The sequence below is a fragment of the Sorex araneus genome, chromosome 6, assembly GCF_027595985.1.
Source record: "Sorex araneus isolate mSorAra2 chromosome 6, mSorAra2.pri, whole genome shotgun sequence".
NCBI classification, from domain to species: Eukaryota; Metazoa; Chordata; class Mammalia; order Eulipotyphla; family Soricidae; genus Sorex; species Sorex araneus.
In genome coordinates, this window is record NC_073307.1 from 108,791,322 (window position 1) to 108,815,006 (window position 23,685).

The 23,685-nt window shown below is 46.3% G+C and overlaps 1 protein-coding gene across 3 annotated transcripts in view; it reads left to right on the top strand.

Moving 5' to 3' along the window:
• Positions 1-23,685, top strand: part of PPFIBP2 (PPFIA binding protein 2) — a 169,750-nt gene that overhangs the window by 34,494 nt on the left and 111,571 nt on the right. For all 3 annotated transcript variants that reach the window (XM_055143370.1, XM_055143371.1, XM_055143372.1), the window contains exon 2: positions 9,947-10,043. In XM_055143370.1, the coding sequence (XP_054999345.1) occupies positions 9,980-10,043 (64 nt within the window). In that variant the 5' untranslated portion in view covers positions 9,947-9,979. The remainder of the gene's footprint in view (positions 1-9,946; positions 10,044-23,685) is intronic.

Here is a 23,685-nt window from a genome sequence, read left to right on the forward strand (position 1 = left end):
TGATGTTCAGGAAATTGTCCAAGGGTTAAGTCCCTGCTGAGAAGGAGAAACCTAGACAAATGCAGACATGACTGTAAAGCACCTGCTTTTGTGCTGGAGGGTCCCTCACTTCTCTGGTATAGGAAATCAGGGAGAAGTTGTGTTAACACTGGGTTGTCTGGTAAGATTTGTGGCACAGACTCTAGCTCCTGGGGCCTGGGCCTGGGGGGCAGTGGGAGGGGGGATGGAGAGAGAGAGAGAGAGAGAGAGAGAGAGAGAGAGAGAGAGAGAGAGAGAGAGAGAGAGAGAGAGAGAGAGAGAGAGAGGAGAGAGAGACCCATGGTCTTTGCTTGGCAGGAGAAAGGGTGGCAAGAGGGTGAGAATATGGATGAGAGGGGCTGAGGACATGTGTAGGTGTAGGTGAGAGAAGGGAAAACCTGGATTGACTCCAGGTTTCTGACTTTGCAATTGGTGAGCTCACTGAGGTGTGGTGGGGAGCAGTTTGGAGAAGATTATCTTTTGGGTCCCTTTGCTGCTGTTGTTCCCTCTCCCTTCTGGTCCCTATCCCTGCTCCCATCTCAAAAGATTTTTGTTTCCTGATGTCAATAAATAGTTTTTGTTTTTGTTTTGGGTCACACCGGTAGTGAGGGTTACTCCTGGCTTTGCATTCTGGAATCACTCCTGACCAGCCTGGGGAACCACATGATTGCCAAGATAGAAGCCGGGTCTGGCGATTGATTACAAGGCAAGCACCTTACCCGCTCTACTGTCTCCCTACTCCTGTCTATGGATGGTTTTATCTGTAAATCTGTAGCGTTTCTTCAGGACAGACAGTAGAGGGCGCCCTCACAGGCGTGGAAGGGTTGCGGGGGGTGGGTGGGTGGGGAGTTCTGTGCACCTGTCTCCCCATGATTGAAGACCAGGGGAGATCCCCTTGAAATGCGCAGGATCAGCCATGTTTTCCTGGAAGAATTAGCTTGAAGAGGAGATGAGGATTTAGCAAGGCAAAACCTCTGACATGGGCAAAAAAGCAGAGCAACCGGTTCTGTCAGTGAACTCAGCTTCCGTCTGTGAACTAACCATGAGAAAATACTCATTGATGAGACATTTGGTTGGGATGGGACCAAGATGTGCCAAGATGTGTGAGAGAAGGTATAGTTGCAACCACGTAGATGAGTGGTTGGTAAAAGGCATAGATTCTAAAGAGTCTTAAGACCTTCTAAGGCGGGCACCAGGTTGGCGGAACCATGGGCCGAGAACTCCGCCCACAGTCCTTTGCCTCAGTTTGGTGCTACCAGGGTCTGGGGTGCTCGGAGGGCAATCAGAGGTCAGGCAGGCCTCTGGCCTCTTCTGCTCAGAGGAGGCTGAGCCCTGCCCGCCTGCTAAACACTGCAGTCTAGGATCTGGAGTTTGGTGGATCTGTAGTGCTGGGTGAACAGAGAGGGTGGCTTGGCGGCTGACAGCTAGCCAGGGGCTGGCGGCAATGTCTAGGGTGAGGTCATGGCAGGGCTGTGGGAGCAGGTGAGCTCACCTCCAGCAGGGGTGTGGAGAGAAGACTGACTCAGCAGCTCTGCTGCCACATGGTGGGTCTTGAACTCTTTGCTGGTTCTCCCTGATGGCTGCACCTTGGAGTGTTCCAGAAAGTCCCGGGGGTCTTTTCCCCCTCCCTCCCCTTCTCCTTGCTCTCCCTTCTCCTCTCCCCCCCTACTCCTATCTTTCCCTCTCCTCCACTCCTGTCCCCTTCCCTTCCCTCCTGGACTCTCCTCTCCTCTCTCCTCCCTCTTCCCCATCCCTTCCCCAGCCAGCTTTCTTTGTTACTGCTTTCTGAGCCACATCAAGCAACTGTGTAAAATCCCATCTTTATACAGATTATTTCCATATTATCAGCTCAGCCCTCTCCCTATACATCAGACCAGCTTCCACATGTTACCCAGACTATCCTTGTAAAGGTCCCTGAGTATTCTAAATTGAACATTTTCAAAATCAGTTTTCATATACACCAATCATTATATTCTACTTTGTTGCTTCTGCTTTTATGCCCTCTCTCCCAGAAGCAATGTAAACCACTTGCTCTTATACCCACTCCAACCTACCAGTATCTTATTGTCTTCACATTCATATCATAGACTTCGGATTACTACTATTATTATATCATAATATATAACAACTATAACATACCATAACATGTTATGGTATATTCACTGTCATCCCATAGCTCATCAACTCAAGCGGGCACCAGTAACGTCTCCATTGCGAGACTTGTTACTGTTTTTGGCATATCGAATATGCTACAGGTAGATTGCCGGGTTCTCCGAGAGGGGTGGAAGAATCGAACCCGAGTCGGCCACGTGCAAGGCAAACGCCCTACCCACTGGGGTATTGTATGTTAACATCAAGAATTAGAATTACTACTGTCATTCTGATTCAAGTCACCTTTATGTCTTTTTTTATTTTCTGTACACATACACACACACACAAATATTTTCCAAGTGGCAGCCAAAGTGCTCATTTTATTTTATTTTTTAATGGCATGTTGAGTATTTCTGCTGCCTTCTTTCCTTCATGCATTTATTCAGTGTATTGATATGAACATCAATATATGTATCGATATGAATATGAATAGCACAGAAGAGCCTGGCAAGCTCCCCATGGCATATTCGATATGCCAAAAACAGTAACAATAATGAATCTCATTCCCCTGACCCTGAAAGAGCCTCCAATATGGCACTGTTGGGAAGGACGAGTAAGGCGAGGCTGCTAAATCTCAGGACCAGGATGAATGGAGACGTTACTGGTTTGCCCGCTGAGTAAATCGATGAACAACGGGATGACAGTGACAGTGATACAGTGAATTTCCCTTTGGTTTGAGGGCCATACCCAGCAGTGCTCAGGGCTTACTCCTGACTGTGTTCAGAGCTCTCTCCTGCAGTGCTTGAGGGAATGAATATATGTGGTGCTGGAGATTGAGCTGGGAACAAATGCTTGCAAGGCAAGTTTCTTAACCCCTGTACTATCTCTCCAGTCCCAAGGGAACTTTTCATTTGTTTATAAAATAATGAAAGGTATGGTGTTTTTGTTTTCTTTTTTTTTTTTTTTTTGCCACACCTGGCAGTACTCAGGGCTTACTTTTGGCTCTGCACTCAGAGATCATTTCTGGCAGGGCTTACGGGACTGTATGGGGTTCTGGGGATTGAACCCAAGATGGATGTTTGCAATATAAATGTATACCTGTAGTACTATTGCTCCAGCCCTAAATAAGTCTTTTAAAAACTATATTAGATCCTCCTGTCCTTGGTTCTCATCTAAGAGGGAAGGTGAAGAAATAGTGCTTCCTTAGGCACCTTGTCCAATCTGCCTGCTCATCTGTGAAAAGGATAGAATAATTCCTGACTGGGGTGTGGGAATTACATAGATAATGATGGATAAACTCTTAGCAGGCGACTAACAGACACTTGCCTATGGACAGTAGCTAAAGGGAGGAAGGGAACACACACCAATTGGCTCTCTGCTCTATGGAAGGCACAGTACATTGTCACTTTTCATCTATTTGCTTATTTTTTTAAAAAAATCCTATCACTTCCATATATGCATGCAATAAAAAGAGTCGAATAATTATCTATTATTGATCTTTTTGTCTCCTCCCCATCCACCCTTCCTCAGATGCAGCCATTTAAAAATCTTTGAGAATGTTGGGCGGGGGAGATAACTCAGGTATTAGGGCACATAACTTGCATGTGGAAAGACCTGGATTCGATCCCTCACACAAATGCTGCTGAGCACCGCTGGGCTCTGATGTTGACCTATTCAGCCCAATGATTTCTGGGAGAGATTTTTGGGACCCTCCTGGGCACTGTATGTGAGCCCCCAGCCCCCACCCCCAATAAAGAGTAAAATACCTTTAGTATTTTGATTCTGTCACTAAAAATGCTTTTTCTGCAACTTGTTTTTAGTTGTTATCTAATGACTTACCAATCCCCATTGGGATGCTGAGGAATCAACTCCCTTTCTCCTCGTAACCCATTTCTGTGGAATGTTTCCAGCCCTGCATTGTATCAGTACAGCCTTGGTTAGATGATTGTAAGGATTTCGCTTTCACTTTTATGGTTCATGTTATGTCTTCTTTGGACAGTTCTTTCTGGTAGGAGATTCACCTGGAAGTGCTTCAGGGACTCTGATCCTGGGGTTGGAAACTAGGGTTCCCACATAAATGGCAGGTGCCCTGGGCCTTTGAGCTATCCCCCGCCCCCTTCTGTGAAGTTCTTTTGTCATTTGCTTGGTTTTATGTTATCATTGAATTTAAATTCTTCTTCCACTATATAAATCTCACAAGAGGTTCAGATGAAGGTTTGTAGGTTCTTGGACCCTGCAGAAATGAAGGCTAATATATAAGGCAGGTCTTTGAATAACACGCTTTTATGCAGTGTTGGCCAAGATTTTCTTTTTCTCTTAGGTCCCTGTCTAAGTGGCAAGTCTCATAGTCATAAGAAAATAGCATTGAACAAGGCCACATGTGAGTACCTGCTACAGTTTTTAAGATGCAGTGGTCTGATGATGCATGAATATTCACTTGCCCAGGATGCATCTCCAACAGCAGGTCCTGCCTACTCCTACTCTGCCATGCTAGACTCTGAAATTGCAGTGAATACAGTCTCTCATCACTGCTGACCTCTCAGGACACTGGGGGAGGGGTGCAGCAGACACCTGAGTCATTTTTTTTAGATGCTGAACTGAATGGGGCTTTATGGGGTGCAGTTCCTGTGACTGAGATGTCTCTATCCCAGACCCTCATTCTGAAGTGTGACTGTTCCCTTCTAACCGGCAGCTTTTTACTGTGTGTCCTCCCTGTTTGTTGGCAGAGAAGAGGAGGGTAAGGTTTGTGGTGGTGGGCGCTTAGCCTCAGGTAAAGTCATCACAGCATGTGGAGAGGTTGATGGATGAAGGGAAGGACCAGTGATGAATGGCCCTCACCTTGCCTTTCCTTAAACAACATTCCCTGCTTTATCTTTGTAGCTCAGACTGAGTCAGACTCTTGGAATGACAAGCCTGACCGCTCATCAGGGTCAACTGCAGGGCTGTGGTGATGGTCTAGCGTCCGCAAAGAGGGGAACTGCTTTGAGCCAACATAGCAGCTCTCTGCACTGAGCATGTTTATAGCCCTGACCTTGGCTGCCCCTCCTTTGTGTCTTCCAGGGTACAGTGTCTGTCCCTCTGTTGTTCCCTGCTGTGTCTGCTACCCTGCAGTTCCCCAGGGGCTGCCAGAATGCTTCCTTATCGCTGCAGAGCGTGACTTGACTTCTTGCTCGGGCCTTAGCCGACTTCTTGCTTAGCCCTTCGGCATTTGCCCCAGATCCTGACTCTTTCCCAGTCCTTTTGGGTTGTGATCACCAGATGCTCTGTGCTTATCATCCCCAACGAGCCCAGGCTTCCCAGGGAGGTATGTCCCTAGGATACATCCCTTTGGGGATGGAGAGTCATAAAAGATCCTGAGTTGTCCCCTTGTACAAGGTCAGCCTACCCTGGACAGGGCGGGAGGGTGGCAAGGGGTCCTTGCTGCTGTGATGAGAATGATTGTCTGCCTCGGGTCTTTCTTCCCTGGTCCAGAAGGAGGGTCTGTGTCCACAGGCTGGAGCTGAAGCCCTCACACCTGGGGCTCTTGCCCCCTGCAAGGCCTCTCTTTCTCACCCTACACTGCTGCCGAGTCTCGCTTCCCCGTGACAAGCTGGCAGGGACTCCGTCAGGCAGGCCTCCAGCTGAGCTCACCCTCTGCCCAGATGCCTGCCCACAGCCCCCTTGGCTCCTGGGCTGTTCATATGAGACACCGTTGACTCATGATTCACCTTGCACCAGTTCCCACAGCTCCACCAGCTTGCCATTGGCCAAAATTAAAATCATCACTGGGCAGAGGGCCCACGGGGCTTCTCCTGGTCATGCAGCTTTGGGGGGCCAGAGTTTGGGCCCTCCCTGGGCTTAGCTCTCCTTCTATCTCCGCCTTGTACTCTGCCAGTCAGACCCCAGATGGGGCCTGTGTACTGAGAGATGGCACCTCTCTCCCTTCAAATCTCTTGTCATGGCATCTGGACCCCCAAAGTCCTGGGTGTGATTCCCTAGCATCTGTTAGGAGTCACCCTTGTCACCCTTGACCAAATTCCGATGATGGCTCTGATTCATCTCGCTCGAGCAGCTGGATGAGCTTGTGCAATCTCATCAGCCACGTTGATGTTTGTCACCTACGTCCTTTCCTTCCGTGCTTCTCCACCTTTCCCGCACATGTTCACATGTTCCTCCCTGGGCTCTGGGAAAATGCCACCCCACCTCAGCACCGGGAAACAGCGAAGCCGCCTGGGTCAACTCACTCGCCTCATGCACAGTGTGCTCCTCTGATGGTGAACACAAAACTTGTCTGTGTTTTCCATGGGACCATGAGACTCTGGGAGCAGGGGCTAGGTCTGATTTACCAACACCCCCGAGCCGTCAGGGATTGTGGGTGCATGGATCCATTCATTTATTCACACACTTAAAAATGGTTTTTTGATTTGTATTTATTTATTTATTTATTTATTGCTTTTTGGGTCACACCCGGCAATGCACAGGGTTACTCCTGGCTCATGCACTCAGGAATTACTCCTGGTGGTGCTCAGGGGACCATATGGGATGCTGGGATTCAAATCCAGGTCGACCGCATGCAAGGCAAATGCCCTACCCGCTGTGCTATCACTCCAGCTCCTATTCATACACTTAAAAAAAAAATTCTCTGCTCTAGGCATACTTAGAATAGGTACTGGACACCTAAGGTGAGCAAGATAGTGACCCCCGATGTCTGTGGAGTGAGTAAATAAGGCCAGTTGGAAAGGAGACACATATAGATGGGCCAGGATGGGGTCCTTTGGATTTGCCGTGCTTGGCAGGGGCTGCCTTCTAATGTGGCTGGGCAAAGAAAACCTTCCTGAGAAGCTGCTTTGGGCACGGGAGTGACGGGAATAAATCAGCCAAGCAGAGAGCTTCGGGAGGGAGCTCAGGGCGGAGGAGACAGCAGGTGTAAACTTGCAGAGGAGGCAAGAAATCATGTTTGGGGAGTGGACAGGAGGCCGGAGGAGCGCCTGGCGAGGCTGGCCAGATCCTGCCCCACGTCTTTCTCAAAGCACCATCAGGTGTTTTCCTGAAGCAGTGGGATCTCTTGAGGGGGACAGTATTCCAGACTGTTGGTGTTGCTTTTGGCTTCTGTGTTTTGTAATACACCTGGACAGTGCTCAGGGGTGATCTGTGTTGGTGCCAGAGGGTCATCCCAGGAACTGCTTGGAGGACCATGTAGCACGGGGGCTTGAACCTAGGACCCCCACAGTAAAACATCTGCTCAGCCCTTTGAGTTCTTTCCCCAACCCAAGTTCTTCAGACTTTTTTATTTTGGGTCACACCCGGCAATGCACAGGGATTACTCCTGGCTCTGCACTCAGGAATTACTCCTGGCAGTGCTCAGGGGATCATATGGGATGCTGGGAATTGAGCCCGGGTCAGCCGTGTGCAAGGCAAATGCCCTACCCACTGTGCTATTGCTCCAGCCCCTCTTCAGACTTTTATCTCCTGTGAACTAAATAGGCTCATTGTTACCCCAATAATACTCCCTGCCCCTTTCACCTGCCCCAACCTGAGCCTTCTCTCCCACCCTTTCTCTTTCATCCCATTCCAAGTTTGCTTCCATTGAGACCCCACAATCTGCTTTGTGGCAACCTGTGCTATTCTCTCTACAGACTAGAGCTGTTTCTGCAGCCTTGCCCACCTCCTTCCAAGGCCTGAGATGCTGAGGAAGGCTCAGCCTTCTCACAGCCGCATTTCTATTGCCCTGAACTGATTGTGTAATGATTCTTGAGCTACTGAGGTCCGGCGCCCATTTCTGAATCTCTTTTTTGGCCTTCATACCTGTGTATCACTGTCCTCCCCCTCCTTAGGCATGCTTGGTTCTGTCTTGGCCAAGCCTACCTTCTCCAGAGGAACTAGCCCCTGGTTGACCTTCTCTGGGTTCTTTCTCCCCTCAGCCTATGCCATTTTGAAATCTCTTGCCAGATGCAGCCTGTTCTAACTTCACATTTACAAATGAGAGATGCCGTTTATCCAGCACTTCCTATACACAAGAGAATGTACTAAACATCATCTATGAGCTATAAAGGCAGCCTTTAATCATGACCCCAGCCCTTTGAGTCAGGTGTCGTCTCTATCTATTTTGGAAAAGAAAACAAGGGCTCATTGATGGCGCCGTGAGAAACGGGACTGGGTCTGGCCTCGAAAGGTCGCTGCCTCCTCAGGCCTATTCCTGGGGCTCCTAAGATTCTAACCCACACCAATAGCCAAAGCCTGGTTTTGTGCCTACTCACGTTTTGGTCCCTCTGAAAGTTCAGAGTCACAGGAAAAATGAGCAAGGGCCCTTCAAGCCCTATGTCCCCTGACCTGGCCCCTGCCGGATCAGGAGTCTCTGCTTCCCACATCCACCGCCTTTGAGGCAGACAAATGCCTGCCTCAACATCTTATAGCTGAGAGCTAAGTCTCTCCTTAGGATTACAAATTCACACTGGGATTGGGGGGTAGAGAGGTGGGTAGGCAAGAAAAAATGATAAGAGACTGCGAAGCAGTTTAGCGCCCACACTTTCTAAGAGGCTGAGGTGTCTGCAGGTGGTGGCAGCTGCCCTGGGTTGGGTGGGGGACTCTTTTTTTCATATTTTTCTTACCTTTATTTTACATGTTAGAAATACTTAGTTCTATTCTGTAGCACTGTCACTGCCATCCTGTTGTTCATCGATTTTCTCAAGTGGGCACCAGTAACATCTCCATTGAGAGACTTGTTACTATTTTTGGCATATTGCATGCGCCACGGGTTAGTTCTATTATAAGAGGTTTATTCATTGTCTCTTGCAAAAATTTAGCTACCTTTAATTTAATCACTGTGATTACATCCCTAAAATCTCCTTGAAATAGGATGGTTTATTTAGCTGAAATTATACCCATAGCCCACATTGCACGGTTTTAGCTTATAAGGAGGACTCACACTTATGAGGAAAAGGATGAAATTACCTATAATTTCCGTAGCCCGATATATGCTAAATATTTTCACAACAATATGTGAAATTTTTTTTAACATGAGCATGTTTTTAGATAGAAATCTCTAGGGTAAATAAATTATATGATCTTTTCTAAGAGCAGGTTTCAATCACAAAATAGGTGAGGTGACTCTAAGTATTAAATCCTTTCAAGGAAGGGTACCACTGGATAAGAAATGAATTAAGACTAATGTTGGAGAGAATATACCAAATTTATCCTCTCCTACAACTTGGTGAAAAGCTTGGGGTGAGGGACTCTTGATGGGGCTCCTGACGGGAGGTTTGGCATCCGGGGAGTGGCTGGACTCTGCATCCTTGGAGAAGTTCTCCAGCCCTGAGAAGGTGGGGCTGCCCCTGAGCCATTCGAGCATGTGAATTCCCAGTGCGCCTGCTTCCTGCCATAGCAGGACTCTTGCTAGTGTGCTGGCAGCTTTGTTAGGGGGCTTGTTTAGGAAAGAAAAATGCCTTTGAGACCGCTCTGCCGTCATCATACCTGTCCCAGACAAGTGTGAATTGCAGGTGCAGGACAAATGCAAAGAGATGCCACCCTAGGGCCCAGACTGCCTGTGCCTCTGTCCCCAACCCTGCAGTGGGGCTGGAACCTTGACTCGAATGATGGCTGGACTGTCACTCACTGTCTCTCTGTGGCAGGGGAACTCGGAGGGTCCCCCGCCTTACATTTTAGAAGTGACTGGGACCGTGTACCTCAGATGCATGCAGAGAGCATTCAGACTCCAGTGGGAGAGACTGTGGACATGGCAGGAAGTACGGTGGGCGGTTTGGAGCTCATGGGATTGTGCCATATGATGGAATTGGTCATCCTGTGTGCATAAGCTGGCTCTCACTGTAATCTCCCCCGTGTTCTGTATTTGACTTTTCAGTAAGCGAAGCCGCCCAAGCAGGAAGGTGGAGTCATGGCCTCGGATGCTAGTCATGCGCTGGCAGCCGCCCTGGAGCAGATGGACGGGCTGATTGCAGGTAGGGGGCGATGTTGCATGCTGATCTCCTCCTCCACCCTGGAGAACTATTTTCTCTGCTTTTACTTTTCTATTCGGCATAGAAAGAAGCCCCTCATTTGATTTGCTGTGCATGCTCTATGTTTTTTAGAAGTGCAGATATCAACCACTTTTCAAAAGTTTACACTATACCACTTTCCTTTGTGGAAGACCTATGTTAATCTTTTTATTTTCCTTTTTTAAAATCTTTTTTGGGAGGGGGTGGGGAGGACTTTTGGGGCACACCACACTGAGCTGGGGGAGTTACTCCTAGTTCAGTGCTCAGTCTCATTCCTGGACATGCTTAGAGGAGCATGTGGTGCCAAGGATCAAACCCAGGACTCCTGTATGTGAAGCATGTGCTGCAATCCTTCTAGCTGTCTCCCCAGTCCAAAACCTCTTTCTTTAATCAAAAGAAACCAGAAGAAATTTTTTTGCTTTTCTTGGGGGTGGTGTGGGGCACGCCTGGAGATGCTCAGAGGTTATGCCTGGCTCTGCACTCAGGAATTACTTCTGGCAGTACTTGGGGGACCTTATGGGATGCTGAGGATCCAACCCGGGCTGGTCACGTGCAAGGCAAATGCCCTACCTCTCTGTACTATCTCCTTGGCTCTCTTTTTGTTTGTTTTTGCTTTCTGAGGGCTGACTTCTGACTTGGTGGTCAGGGTACCATATGTGGTGCTGGAAATAGAGCCGTAGTTGGCTATGTGCAAGGCAAGCTCCTTATGCTCGGAGAGTTTTCACTTTTTTTTTTTTTTGCTTTTTTTGGGTCAAATCTGGCAATGCATAGGGGTTACTCCTGGCTCTGCACTCAGGAATCACTGGTGGTGGTGCTCAGAGGACCATATGGGATGCTGGGAATGAAACACGGGTCGGCCGGGTGCAGGGCAAATGCCCTACCCGCTGTACTATTGCTCCATTCCCGAGAGTTTTCACTTTTATAACACACGAGGCAGAGTGAAAAATGCGTTCATCGTTTGTTTTGTAGCAGTTGCATGAGAGGGCCTGTGCTCCCTGGGCAGGAAGGAGAGAGCTGCTGTTTCCTGGGAACTGCCTTGGCCTTGTGTCCTTACATTGCACGTCTGCTCTTACTATATGCAGGGCTGTTTCAGGTTCTATGCCCATCTGAGATTTTCTATTTGGGAATATGGGCCTCTCAAAATTTTTTGCATCAGAATGAATGTGCTTGATTTTATGCCATTTGGCTCTAACTTTTCCTCAGAAGACTCCTGTTCAGGATGGGGTGAGGGAGCCTGTACAAACCTTGCAGATTGCTGGTGAGTGTCGGGTCTTTCTGGAGACAGAGCCATGTACCATATGTTGGCATGTTTGCTTTGGTCACAGTTTGGATCCTGGTGGTGAGGCAGTTTGCATGCAAGAAGACCGATTTTATTACAAAATTGTCAGACCATATTGTGTCTGCTATACTTGGGTGGAAATGCGGGAGTCCAGCAGACTCCACTGCCAAATGTAGTTTCCCCGGCTGGCCTTTGATATATTTGAGAGCCAAGTGACACTTTTGTGTTAATTCAACTAATCACCTAAAGAATGTGGGCTGGAGCCATAGTACAGCGGGTAGGGTGTTTGCCTTTCATGAGGCCGCCCAGGGTTCAATCCCCAGCATCCCATATGGTCCCCTGAGCACTGCCAGGAATAATTCCTGAGTGCAAAGCCAGGAGTAACCCCTGTGCATCGCCGAGAGTGACCTAAAATGAAAAAAAAAATGTGTTTTATGTCCTATTGTTATTACCTTTTGGGTTTGTTTTGAAGCCACACTCAGCAGTGCTCAGGGCTTACTCCTGGCTTTGAGCTCAGGGATCACTCCTGGTGGGACTTAGGGGACGGTATGTGTGGTACCCTGGGATCAAACCTGGAGTATCTTCTTGCAAGGCAAACACCCTACCCACTGTCATATCTTTATAGTCCTATTATTTTTTTTTAATTCATCAGAAACGGCTTAATACCTGAATTAAGAGCAGAGAGGAGCTTTGAGAGCCGCTGTCAGTGTGGAGTTCCTCAAGTCTATAAGGGATGAATGAGCCCCCTTCCCCACACCCTACTGAAGAAGGCAGCCCCTGTGGGGTCTCTCCCTCTTCCTTCCTCCTCTTCTCTCCGTACAGAGTCTCAGCATGAGGAAGCCTCAGGCAGGTCCTTCCTATCTCTGCATACCCTCTGAGGGTGGGTATGCAGCTGGCTGTCAGGACTGGTTGGTACAGGATTGTTGGTGGGTGCTGAGCTGGGATGGATGCGGAGGGTGGGTTTCTGTAAGCCACTTCAGCTTCCTCCTATTCCTATGTCTAAAGTCTGACAGTTTTGGCAGGTTCCCCATTGCAGGGCTCCGTGGGTCACACTGACTGGGAAAAGTGAGTTTGCTTTTGGGGAGGGGAGATGGGGCTATGTGCCAGAATTGAACCCGGGGCCTCCTACATGCAAAGCCTGCAGGACTCCATCCCTGTCTGTGGTGTGGGTCTTGTAGAAAACTGTTCTAAGATGGGGCCAGAGCAATAGCACAGGGGGTAGGGCATTTGCCTTGCACGCGGCCAACCCGGGTTCGATTCCCAGCATCCCATATGGTCCCCTGAGCACCGCCAGGAGTAATTCCTGAGTGTATGAACCAGGAGTAACCCCTGTGCAATTCTGGGTATGACCCAAAAGGCAAAAAAAAAAAAAAAAAAAAGAAAAAAGAAAACAGTTCTTAGATGTTCTAAGTCCGATCTTTGCTGATTGACTTCAGGAGGAGTCAGACCGCTTGGTACAAATCCTAACTCTCCGTGTTCAGATTCATGCTTCATTTTCCTCATTTGATTCATGCTTCAGTTTCACGTGACTGTGATTCACACCTCAGTTTCGTCATTTGAAATTGGAGTAATAATGTACCCACCGTAGAATGTGGCTGTGCCTGTAAATGGAAGGTACTTCAGACAGTGACTGGGCACTATAAGGTGGGAGCGGCAGAGGAGTGCAGGAGTGACAAGAAATCTTTATCATGTCCCGTCTCTCTGGGAATAGAGATTTCTCATTTATTCAGGCCCTTATTTATCCATTTGAGTTTTGTAGTTTTCATTGCAAGAGTCTTGTACTAGCCTCACTGGATTCACATGGAGTCTACAAGATTCACGCTTCATCTCTGGATGCTTTCTCCCTTCTTCTTGACCCTTTGTAGACTCTTTCTCACAGAGTAGTACAGTAATCCTTAACATGTAACTTGGGTAGGAGAGATTTTACTGGGACTAAGGTGCTTGTTTTGCATATAGGTGATCTGAGTTCCATTCTCAGCACTGCACATGGTCCCTCAAGTCTTGCCAGGAGTGATTCCTAAGCACAGAGCCAGGAGTAAACCCTGAGCATGGCCGGTGAATCCAACACCACCACGCCCCCCGCAAAAACAAAATGACCACATCATTCATCTCCCATCACTCCTCAATGATTTCTCACCTGGGGGATGAGATCTGATGTCCTTAGCTTAGCAACAGGGCACGAATATCTGAGCTATGACAGGGCGACATTTTGGCTGTACCCTCAAGCACCACCTTCCCTCCGGCCTTTTTTTTTTTCCCTTTCTTTTTTTTTTTTGCTTTTTGGGTCACAACCCAGCGATGCTCAGGGGTTACTCCTGGCTTTACACTCAGGAATTACTCCTGGCGGTGCTCGGGGGACCATATGGGATGCCGGGGATCGAACCCGGGTCGGCCGCGTGCAAGGCAAACGCCCTACCCGCTGTGCTATCGCTCCGGCCCCTCTTTTTGTTTTTTTTTCCCCCTCGCCTTTTTTTTTTTTCCCTTTCTTTTTGGGTTACACTTGGCAATGCACAGGGGTTACTCCTGGCTTTGCACTCAGGAATTACCCCTGGCGGTGCTCGGGGGACCATATGGGATGCTGGGAATCAAACCCGGGTTAGCTGCGTGCAAGGCAAATGCCCTACCCGCTGTGCTATCGCTCCAGCCCTTCTCTCACTTTAAGCCACGTGCTCTGCTCCGACGCAGCATTTTTTTCATGCTTCTGTGTCCATGATTTCTATTCATATTTCTTTCCAGCTCAGACCTGTCACATACTAATCTGTTCCCTTATTTCTTCTCCATTTCCTCTTTTTCCAGCATGTAAGTTCCGTGAGGATAGAGGCTCAGCTGCTAGCACCACAAATGGCTGGCAGCACCAATCATTAATCAAGAGATCTCATGTGTATATTTTGTTTACTTCTATGAATGGGCTCTCCTCTTCATTATTCAATAGGTCTCACATGTATGTTTTATTTACTTCTATGAATGGGCTCTCTCTTCACTGGCCAGGAGGCAGGAGTAAGTGTTTGGTTTCTGTCCATATCCTCTCTCACTCACTCTATCCAGAATTATCCTGATATTCATTATTTTTTCTCGCAACTCGTGCCTTTATTTGCTAGTAGTTTTAGAATAACAAGTTATCATTTAAAGTCACCGTGGTTGGCACATCCTGTAAACCATCCCCTAAGGACTAATTGGTTTGCACAGACATTTGACAGGAGCCGTCTGACAGGCAATTTTGGACTGAGGCTAGTAGCAAGTGTCTGCAGGGCTTTTGTTCTATACCACTCATGATGAACACAATTATAATTACCAAATGCCTTTGTGATGGGCACCATTCCTCATGATTATTATAGACTGTCCTCAGGTTCAAGATGCATGAGGCAGACTGGACCAGGAGGTTAGGCATCTTTGCGCTTATATATATGGATTACAGAATTAGGTTTGGCATTAGAATCCCAGCTCCATCACTTACTGCCGGTTGTGAGATCTTTGGACCAGTTAATTCCTCAATTACTGTAAGCCTCAGTTTCCTCTTTTATGAGGTAAGGCTCATAGCAGTACATCTTTCATGTGACTGGGAGGATTAAATTATTGCAAGTAAGGGACTTTAGCGCTCAGTTTATTCAAACAGTCGTTTGTTCTCTTAGGGTTGACATTGCTTTTGCCACCTAAGGCCATAGTGCTGGTTAAGGGACAAATCTAAGGCTGGAGTTCAGGACCACGAGGCTTTTCTTCTAGACATGTTCCATTCCCGGGCTGGATTTTTGATGAAGTGTGATAGAGTTCCAGGGGTCTGTGGCGTTGGCTGTGGAACTAAAGATTTCATTGGGAAGAAGGTCCAATGAAGTTCTCAGCCTCAGTCCCTTAACTGTTGGAGCAGCTTTGCTCTCAGCTCTCTGATTTGTTAGACTTCCGAGGCAGAGTTCCTTAGCTTAGTGTACGGCAGCTCTAAATGTTTGAAAGCTGTGACCGCACATCGTAATACTGCAGGTCCTTCAGAAGTGACATTTCTACTTGATCACTCTGGTCTTTTCTTTTATTCACTTGAATTGGAATGATGTCAAGTAGTGCCATGACAAGAGCCCAATTACTTTTGCTTCGGATAAACTGCTCAAGCAAATAACCCTCAAACGATATTCTTTCATCTTATGAAAATATAGAAATCATAATTCAGTGAAGGAAATCTGTATGGCGGACTGCTCCTCCTCAATAACAACTGTTTATGCAAACCAACATATATTTTTCCAGTAATAATTATTGATAATATCATAATAATTATATATTATTATGATTATTATCATAAGACTGCATAACTGTGTATGAGGACATGCTATATGGTACTACATAGAAACGAATTTCCCTTTGTGGCAGACTTTCCAAAACTTTTCCAAAAGTACATTAAGGATGTGAGATACTGTTGTCTTTAATGGTGAAAAGTACCCCTTCCCTCCACTCATTGCAAACAGTGCAGGGCATCATCTCTCCATAAAGGACCAAAGCAACAGCTCAGACCCTGAGAGGGTGTCCCAGTGCACAGGTGCTAGAGAAACCCCTCCAGCTCCACAGCACGGAGACTCCTCAGCGGTCCTGCTCAGCTCTGGGCTCCGAGGCAGAATGCCTTTTAAGCAGAAAGGGAGCTATTAGGGGAAAACACTTGTGACCTGAAATTATTCTTATCTTTTTCTTTTTGGGCCACACCAGGCAGTGCTCAGGGGTTATTCCATGGGGGACCATAGGGGATGCCGGGGATCAAACTCAGGTTGCCTGAGTGCAAGGCGAGCGCCCTACCTAACGTACTGTTTGCTCCAGTTCCTGATGGGTGTGTTCCTTTGTGACTGTTCTTTTATTTTTTTTAAAAAAAATGTATTGTTAGGTAGAACCCTATAAAACTGTTCATAATTAGGTTTCAGTCATATAATGTTCCAACACCCATCCCGTCCTCCAGTGTACATTCCCAACGCCAGTGTCCCCAGTTTCCTTCCCATCACCCCACCCCCACCCCTCATCCCCCAACCTTCCTCTACGGCAGGTGCTTTTCTCTCTCTCTCTTCCCCCTTTCTCTCCTCTCTCTCTCACCGTCCCTCCCTCCCTCCCTCCCTCCCTCCCCCCCTCTCTCCCTTTTGGGACATTGTGGTTTGCAGTACAGATACTGAGAGGTTGTCGTGTATATCCCATTACCTACTTTTAACACTCAGTTCTTGTCTAACGTGATCATTTCCAGCTGTTATTGCCATGTGACTATTCTTGATTAGAATCTTAGAAGTCTAAGCCAGAAAGTTAGGAAGAGTTGGCTGTTTAAGGACCCCAGGGTTCATGTTAAAAAGAAGAAGAAAGAAAAAAGATCTATAGAATGTTATCCTGTGACCTGGCCTTCCTTTTCTTACTGCCTGTGATTTGGCCTGTAGATAACACCATAATTGAATTACACTGCTGACAATTGAAATTTAACTATGTCTTGCTTAATTATGTCCCTCTGAATTGCCCAAAGCATAGGCCATACATGCTAACTTTGCAGACGGCTTCATTTGTGGGCTAACTGGTTCAGTGGCTGCTGTGTGGGGCCACTTCTGTAATAACACCAGAAAACTCAGTGGTCAGGAAACAGAGGGACACTTATTCCTCTTTGTTGTGGCAAGAGGTTACTCGCGAGGTTTTCTGCAAGCTGTATACATTGATAACGAATAATGCAAGAGAGCCTGTCTTATGATAGTTTTTATTGCTGAGGGTCAGTCAATAAATGTCTGCGTTTCTCTTTCCTTCCCTCCTTCCCTCCTTCCCTCCTTCCCTCCTTCCCTCCTTCCCTCCTTCCTTCCTTCCTTCCTTCCTTCCTTCCTTCCTTCCTTCCTTCCTTCCTTCCTTCCTTCCTTCCTTCCTTCCTTCCTTCCTTCCTTCCTTCCTCCCTCCCTCCCTCCCTCCCTCCCTCCCTCCCTCCCTCCCTTCCTTCCTTCCTTCCTTCCTTCCTTCCTTCCTTCCTTCCTTCCTTCCTTCCTTCCTTCCTTCCTTCCTTCCTTCCTTCCTTCCTTCCTCCTCCCTTCTCCCTCCCCTCTTCCTTACCTTCCTTCTTTTCCTTTTCCCCCTTTTTCTTAAAGACTGTAGGGCCCAGACCAGGTAGCTAGCTCAAAAGGCATACTTTGTATACTCTGCATGCAGGAGGCTGCGATCAATCCCTAGCACCATATGATCGCTTTGCATTCCCCAGAGTGACTCCCCCAAGCACTGAACTCTGGGTGTATGTAACTCTTGAGCACTCCCAGTTGTGGCCATAAAACAAAGAAGAAAGATTGTAGGGACAGACAAGGTTTGGATCCAGACTAAAATTATTTCCTGTGGATACTTTCAGCTGTGGCATTAAATGTTAGTTTTTTTTTTCTTTTTGGGCCACATCCGGTGATGCACAGGGGTTACTCCTGGTTCTGCACTCAGAAATTATCCCTGGCGGTGCTCAGGGAAGCATATGGGATGCTGGGAATCGGACCAAGGTTGGCCATGTGGAAGGCAAACATGTGGCTTTAAATGTTGATGGTGAATTTATACTTGAACAGTCTTTGCTAGGTCCCATACACATCCCAGTCAGCATATTGCAGTCCTCGGTGACTGGAAGGCAGTCCCTAAATCTGCCTGTTGTCCAGTCAGAATTGAGATGGCCCGTGTTCTTTGATCCAGAGAGAGAACAGAGGTGGAGAAGCCTGGTGGCTGGGGGGTCAGAGACTGTTCTCTGCGTGCAGAGTTGGGCCAGGCTTGCGGTGACTGGTGCAAGCTCACAGCCATGGTCCTGCTTTGCCATTGACTGACAGATGCCCTCTCCCAGTCCTCCCCTCCGCGGGAGCCTCAGTGCCTGTTCTCTGGAGTAAATGAAGTGAAATCAAATTATTCCTCAATTCTGCAAATCTTGCTGTGGCTGTCGCTCTGTATAGGAACTCGCTTGCAGAACCATGTGGACCTAGTATTTTCTCTTTGGAAGATTTTTTTCTTCTATCTTATGATTATGGACATAACTTTTCATTTGTTCATGCTCTTGAATTTTTATTTTTTATTTTTTTGAAAGGGGGCATGCACACTCAGGTGTGCTCAAGACTTAGTTCCGTTGCTGTGCTCAGGGGCCACTCCTGGTGGGACTCAGGTACCATATGAATGCCCGGGATTGGCCATGGGCAAGGCAAGTGCCTCAAACTTGCACTATCTTTCTGTGCCCTTAATTTGTTCTTGAGTATTGGTGAACTAATTTCCTAGAAGTTTGTACATTTTACTGAGATCTTCGTCAGCATAAAATTAGATATTATGTTGTTGTTTGTTTTTTGGGGGCATACCTGGTGCTGCTTAGGGTTTATTCCTGGCTCTCGGTAGGCTCAGGGGGAAATATGGGGTACCAGGGGTTGAACTTGGGTCAGCTACGTGCAAGGCAAATGTCCTACCTACTGTACTATCACTCTGGCTTCTAGCTATTATGTTTTGTCTTTCAGGATACACTACAATGGCCGCAGCATATCTAATAACTCTGTCATAACTTTTATTTGTGCCTTTTATTCTTTTGCTCAATCTGGCCAGAGTTTGTTTCTATTATTACTGTTTTCAGACAACAGGCTTTGCCTTTGCTGATTGGTATTTGATATGTATGCGCAGTATCTGTGTGTCTCGTTGTTGTTTTTTGGTTCTGTTTGGGGGCCACACTCGACAATGCTCAGTGACTCTGCACCCAGGAATTACTGTCGTAGTGCTCGGGAACCATATGGGATGCCAGGGATCAAACCTGGTCGGCCATGGTCAAGGCAAGCCATCCTGCTATACTATCCCTCCAACTCCTGTGTGTGTCTTCTTTATTCTGTAAACTAGGTAAATATGGAAATGCATTAGTTTTGTTTTCCTGAGAAAGAGAGCTGCTAGGTGTGTATCTAGGTATGCCCCACCTTTAGAAAGTTCACATTACACCACTTGACTTTCAATAAAATTGGTATTCATTTTTGCCAATTGAAAGACATCCAGAAGGGGTTTTCACGTTTACAGCGAAGACACAAAAAATGAGTTGTATTCAGTATTGGTCTCTGGGCAGTGAGAACCAGAGCAGGGAGTGGCATTGTCCTGCACCCCTGGGAACCGCTTTATAACAGACCTTCAATCTTATCTCTCCTGCTTTTACTGGATCACTGCTATTTTAGGTTGTATACTACTTGAGATGATACAGGGGAATCTGGAATGTATCCAGATAAATCAATGGTAATTGATTCTTTGCAGTATGCCTGCTTGGCTCACAAAAACTTTTGTAGGAAAACTGCTTTGAGGTAGAGCTGGCAAGGGCAACCTGTCCAGACAGATTGGTTTCTTTTCAGAGATTGGGTTCTTTTCAAAGCTGGCAAGTTTGAAATCTATAAGGTCGGTTGGCAGATGGAAGACCCGGGAAGAGCCTGCAGTGCCTGTCTGAAAGGCCATCTACTGGCAGAGTGCTTCCAGGGAGCTCGGTGCTGAAGGTCATCTACGGAGTGGATGAGGTCTACCACACCCTGGCGAGCAGCCTGCTATAGTCAGTTTACTGATTTAATTTTTTTTTTTTTTTTTGCATTTTGGGTCACATCCTGCGATGCTCAGGGGTTACTCCTGGCTCTGCACTCAGGAATTATCCCTGGTGGTGCTCGGGGGACCATATGGGATGAGGGGATTCAAACCTGGGTTGGCCGCGTGCAAGGCAAACGCCCTACCCGCTGTGCTATCGCTCCAGTCCCACTGATTTAAATGTTAGTCTGAAATATGTTATCACAGAAACACCATGAGTAATGCTCGATCTAAAATCTGGACACCACTCTCACCACTCCTCTTCAATATAGTACTGGAAGTACTTGCGATAGCTATTAGACAAGAAAAAGAGATTAAGGGCATCCAGATAGGAAGGGAAGAAATCAAACTCTCACTATTTGCAGACGACATGATACTATATCTAGAGAAGCCTAAAACCTCTACTAAGAAACTCTTAGAAACAATAGACTTATACAGTAAAGTTGCAGGCTACAAAATCAATACCCAAAAATCCATGGCCTTCATATATGCAAACAATGAGGCAGAGGAAAGGGACATGAAAAAAGCAATCCCATTCACAATCGTGCCCCAGAAAATCAGGTACCTCGGAATCAGCTTAACCAAGGAAGTAAAAGACCTTTACAAAGAAAACTACATAACGCTACTCCATGAAATCAAAGAGGACATGAGGAAATGGAAACATATACCCTGCTCGTGGATAGGGAGAATCAATGTTGTCAAAATGGCAATACTCCCTAAAGCATTATACAGATTCAATGCGATCCCTATAAATATACCCATGACATTCTTCAAAGAAATGGATCAAGCAATCCTAAAATTCATATGGAATAACAAACGTCCAAGGATAGCTAAAACAATTCTTGGGAAAAAGATGATGGGAGGCATCACCATCCCCAACCTCAAACTTTACTACAAAGCAGTAACAATTAAAACAGCATGGTACTGGAACAAAGGCAGAGCCGTAGACCAATGGAACAGGGTGGAATATCCCTACACACAACCCCAAATGTATGACCATCTAATCTTTGATAAGGGAGCAAGAGATGTGAAGTGGAGCAAGGAAAGCCTCTTTAACAAATGGTGCTGGCACAACTGGACAACCACATGCAAAAAAATGGGTTTAGACCTTGACCTGACACCATGCACAAAAGTCAGATCAAAATGGATTAAAGACCTCAACATTAGACCACAAACCATAAGGTACATTGAAGACAAGGTCGGCGAAACCCTCCACGATATTGAAGATAAAGGTATCTTCAAAGGTGACACGGAACTAAGCAATCTAGTAAAAACAGAGATCAACAAATGGGACTACATTAAACTAAAAAGCTTCTGCACCGCAAGAGATACAGTGACCAGAATACAAAGACTATCCACAGAATGGGAAAGGATATTTACACAATACCCATCAGATAAGGGGTTGATATCAATGGTATATAAAGCACTGGTTGAGCTCTACAAGAAGAAAACATCCAACCCCATCAAAAAATGGGGCAAAGAAATGAACAGAAACTTTACCAAGGAAGAAATACGAATGGCCAAAAGGCACATGAAAAAGTGCTCTACATCACTAATCATCAGAGAGATGCAGATCAAAACAACCATGAGATACCACCTCACACCACAGAGACTAGCACACATCCAAAAGAACAAAAGCAACCGCTGTTGGAGAGGATGTGGGGAGAAAGGGACCCTTCTTCACTGCTGGTGGGAATGCCGACTGGTTCAGCCCTTCTGGAAAACAATTTGGACGACTCTCAAAAAATTAGATATTGAATTCCCATTTGACCCAGCAATACCACTGCTGGGAATATATCCCAGAGAGGCAAAAAAGTACAATCGAAACAACATCTGCACATGTATGTTCATCGCAGCACTGTTTACAATAGCCAGAATCTGGAAAAAACCCGAATGCCCCAGAACGGATGACTGGTTGAGGAAACTTTGGTACATCTATACAATGGAATTCTATGCAGCTGTTAGAAAAAAGGAGGTCAAGAATTTTGTAGTTAAGTGGATGGGCATGAAAAGTTTCATGCTGAGTGAAATGAGTCAGAAAGAGAGAGACAGACATAGAAAGATTGCACTCATCTATGGTATATAGAATAACAGAGTGGGAGACTAACACCCAAGAACTGTAGAAATAAGTACCAGGAGGTTGACTCCATGGCTTCGAGGCTGGCCTCACGTTCCGGGGAAAGGTCAACTCAGAGAAGTGATCACCAACTACATTGTAGTCGAAGGCCATGTGGGGGAAGGGAGTTGCGGGCTGAATGAGGGCTAGAGACTGAGCACAGCGGCCACTCAACACCTTTATTGCAAACCACAACAGCTAATTAGAGAGAGAAAACAGAAGGGAATGCCTTGCCACAGTGGCAGGGTGGGGTGGGGGGGGAGATGGGATTGGGGAGGGTGGGAGGGACACTGGGTTTACGGGTGGTGGAGAATGGGCACTGGTGAAGGGATGGGTTCCCAAACTTTGTATGAGGGAAGTATAAGCACAAAAGTGTATAAATCTGTAACTGTACCCTCACGGTGATTCTCTAATTAAAAATAAATAAATAAAAAAAAATAAAAAAAAATAAAATCATCATCAAACACTGGGGTAATTAAATAAAAAACTAACAGGAATCCCTTTAAAAAAAAATAAAATAAAATCTGGACACCACAGCCTAGCCAAGTTGACACTTAAAATTAGTTCTTGCAGGGTATGTGTGTGTGTGTGTGTGTGTGTGTGTGTGTGTGTGTGTGTGTGTGTAACTATATAGCTGCCCATACATGTTTAATATATACTTTATTTCTTTCAATATTTGTTCTCTTTAATTTTCTTCTCTGGACTGGAGCCATAGCACAGCAGGTAGGGCGTTTGCCTTGAATGTGACCAACCCGGGTTCCATTCCTCCATCCCTCTCGGAGAGCCTGGCAAGCTACTGAGAATGTTCCACCTGCACAGCAGAGCCTGGCAAGCTACCTGTGGCATATTCAATATGCCAAACACAGTAACAACAAGTCTCACAATGGAGATGTTACTGGTGCCTGTTTGAGTAAATGGGATGACAGTGCTAAAGACAGTGCTACCCTATAATTTTCTTCTATACTTACTTGGGTGTGTATTTTTTCTCCTTCAAAAACGAACTTTATAAGTCAACCACAAGTTATGTGTTAGAGGCTGGGGAGATCGCTTAAAAGGCTAGTGTGCATGCATTGCGTGTGGGAGGTTTGGCTTTCATCCCAAGCACTGCATAGTTCTCTGAGCACTGCCAGGAATCACCCCTGAGTAATGCTCTGAGATATAATCCTTGAGCATTGCTGGGTGTGACTCAAAAAATGAAGTAAAACAAGTAATAAATAAATAAAGTGCTAGCTTATTTGGTGGTTAGAGTGATTTCTGATACTTATTCTTTAGAGTTTTTGGATATTTATGGCTTTACATAGAAAATTGCAGTTTTTATTAGTATTCCACGTATGTTCACAGAGGGTGTGCTTTTTTCCAATTGTTTGTTAAAAAGTCCTTTTTTTATTATATGCAAGGTATTTGCATTACTCTCATTATTGATTTTTTTATATGCTTGATCATATTTATTTCTGATCAGACAGCATGTTAAAATCACAGCTATGGCATTTTACCCTGTGTAACTCTGTATTACATATTTTTGAGCTGTATTTTTATGTAGGGCACCTGCACCCAGCTAGATGTGCAGAGATGACATCATCATGGGAGTGGGGCATGCTAAGTCTATACTGTAGCACTATTGTCCAGCTGTTCATCGATTTGCTTGAGCGGGCAGCAGTAACGTCTCCATTGTGAGACTTGTTGTT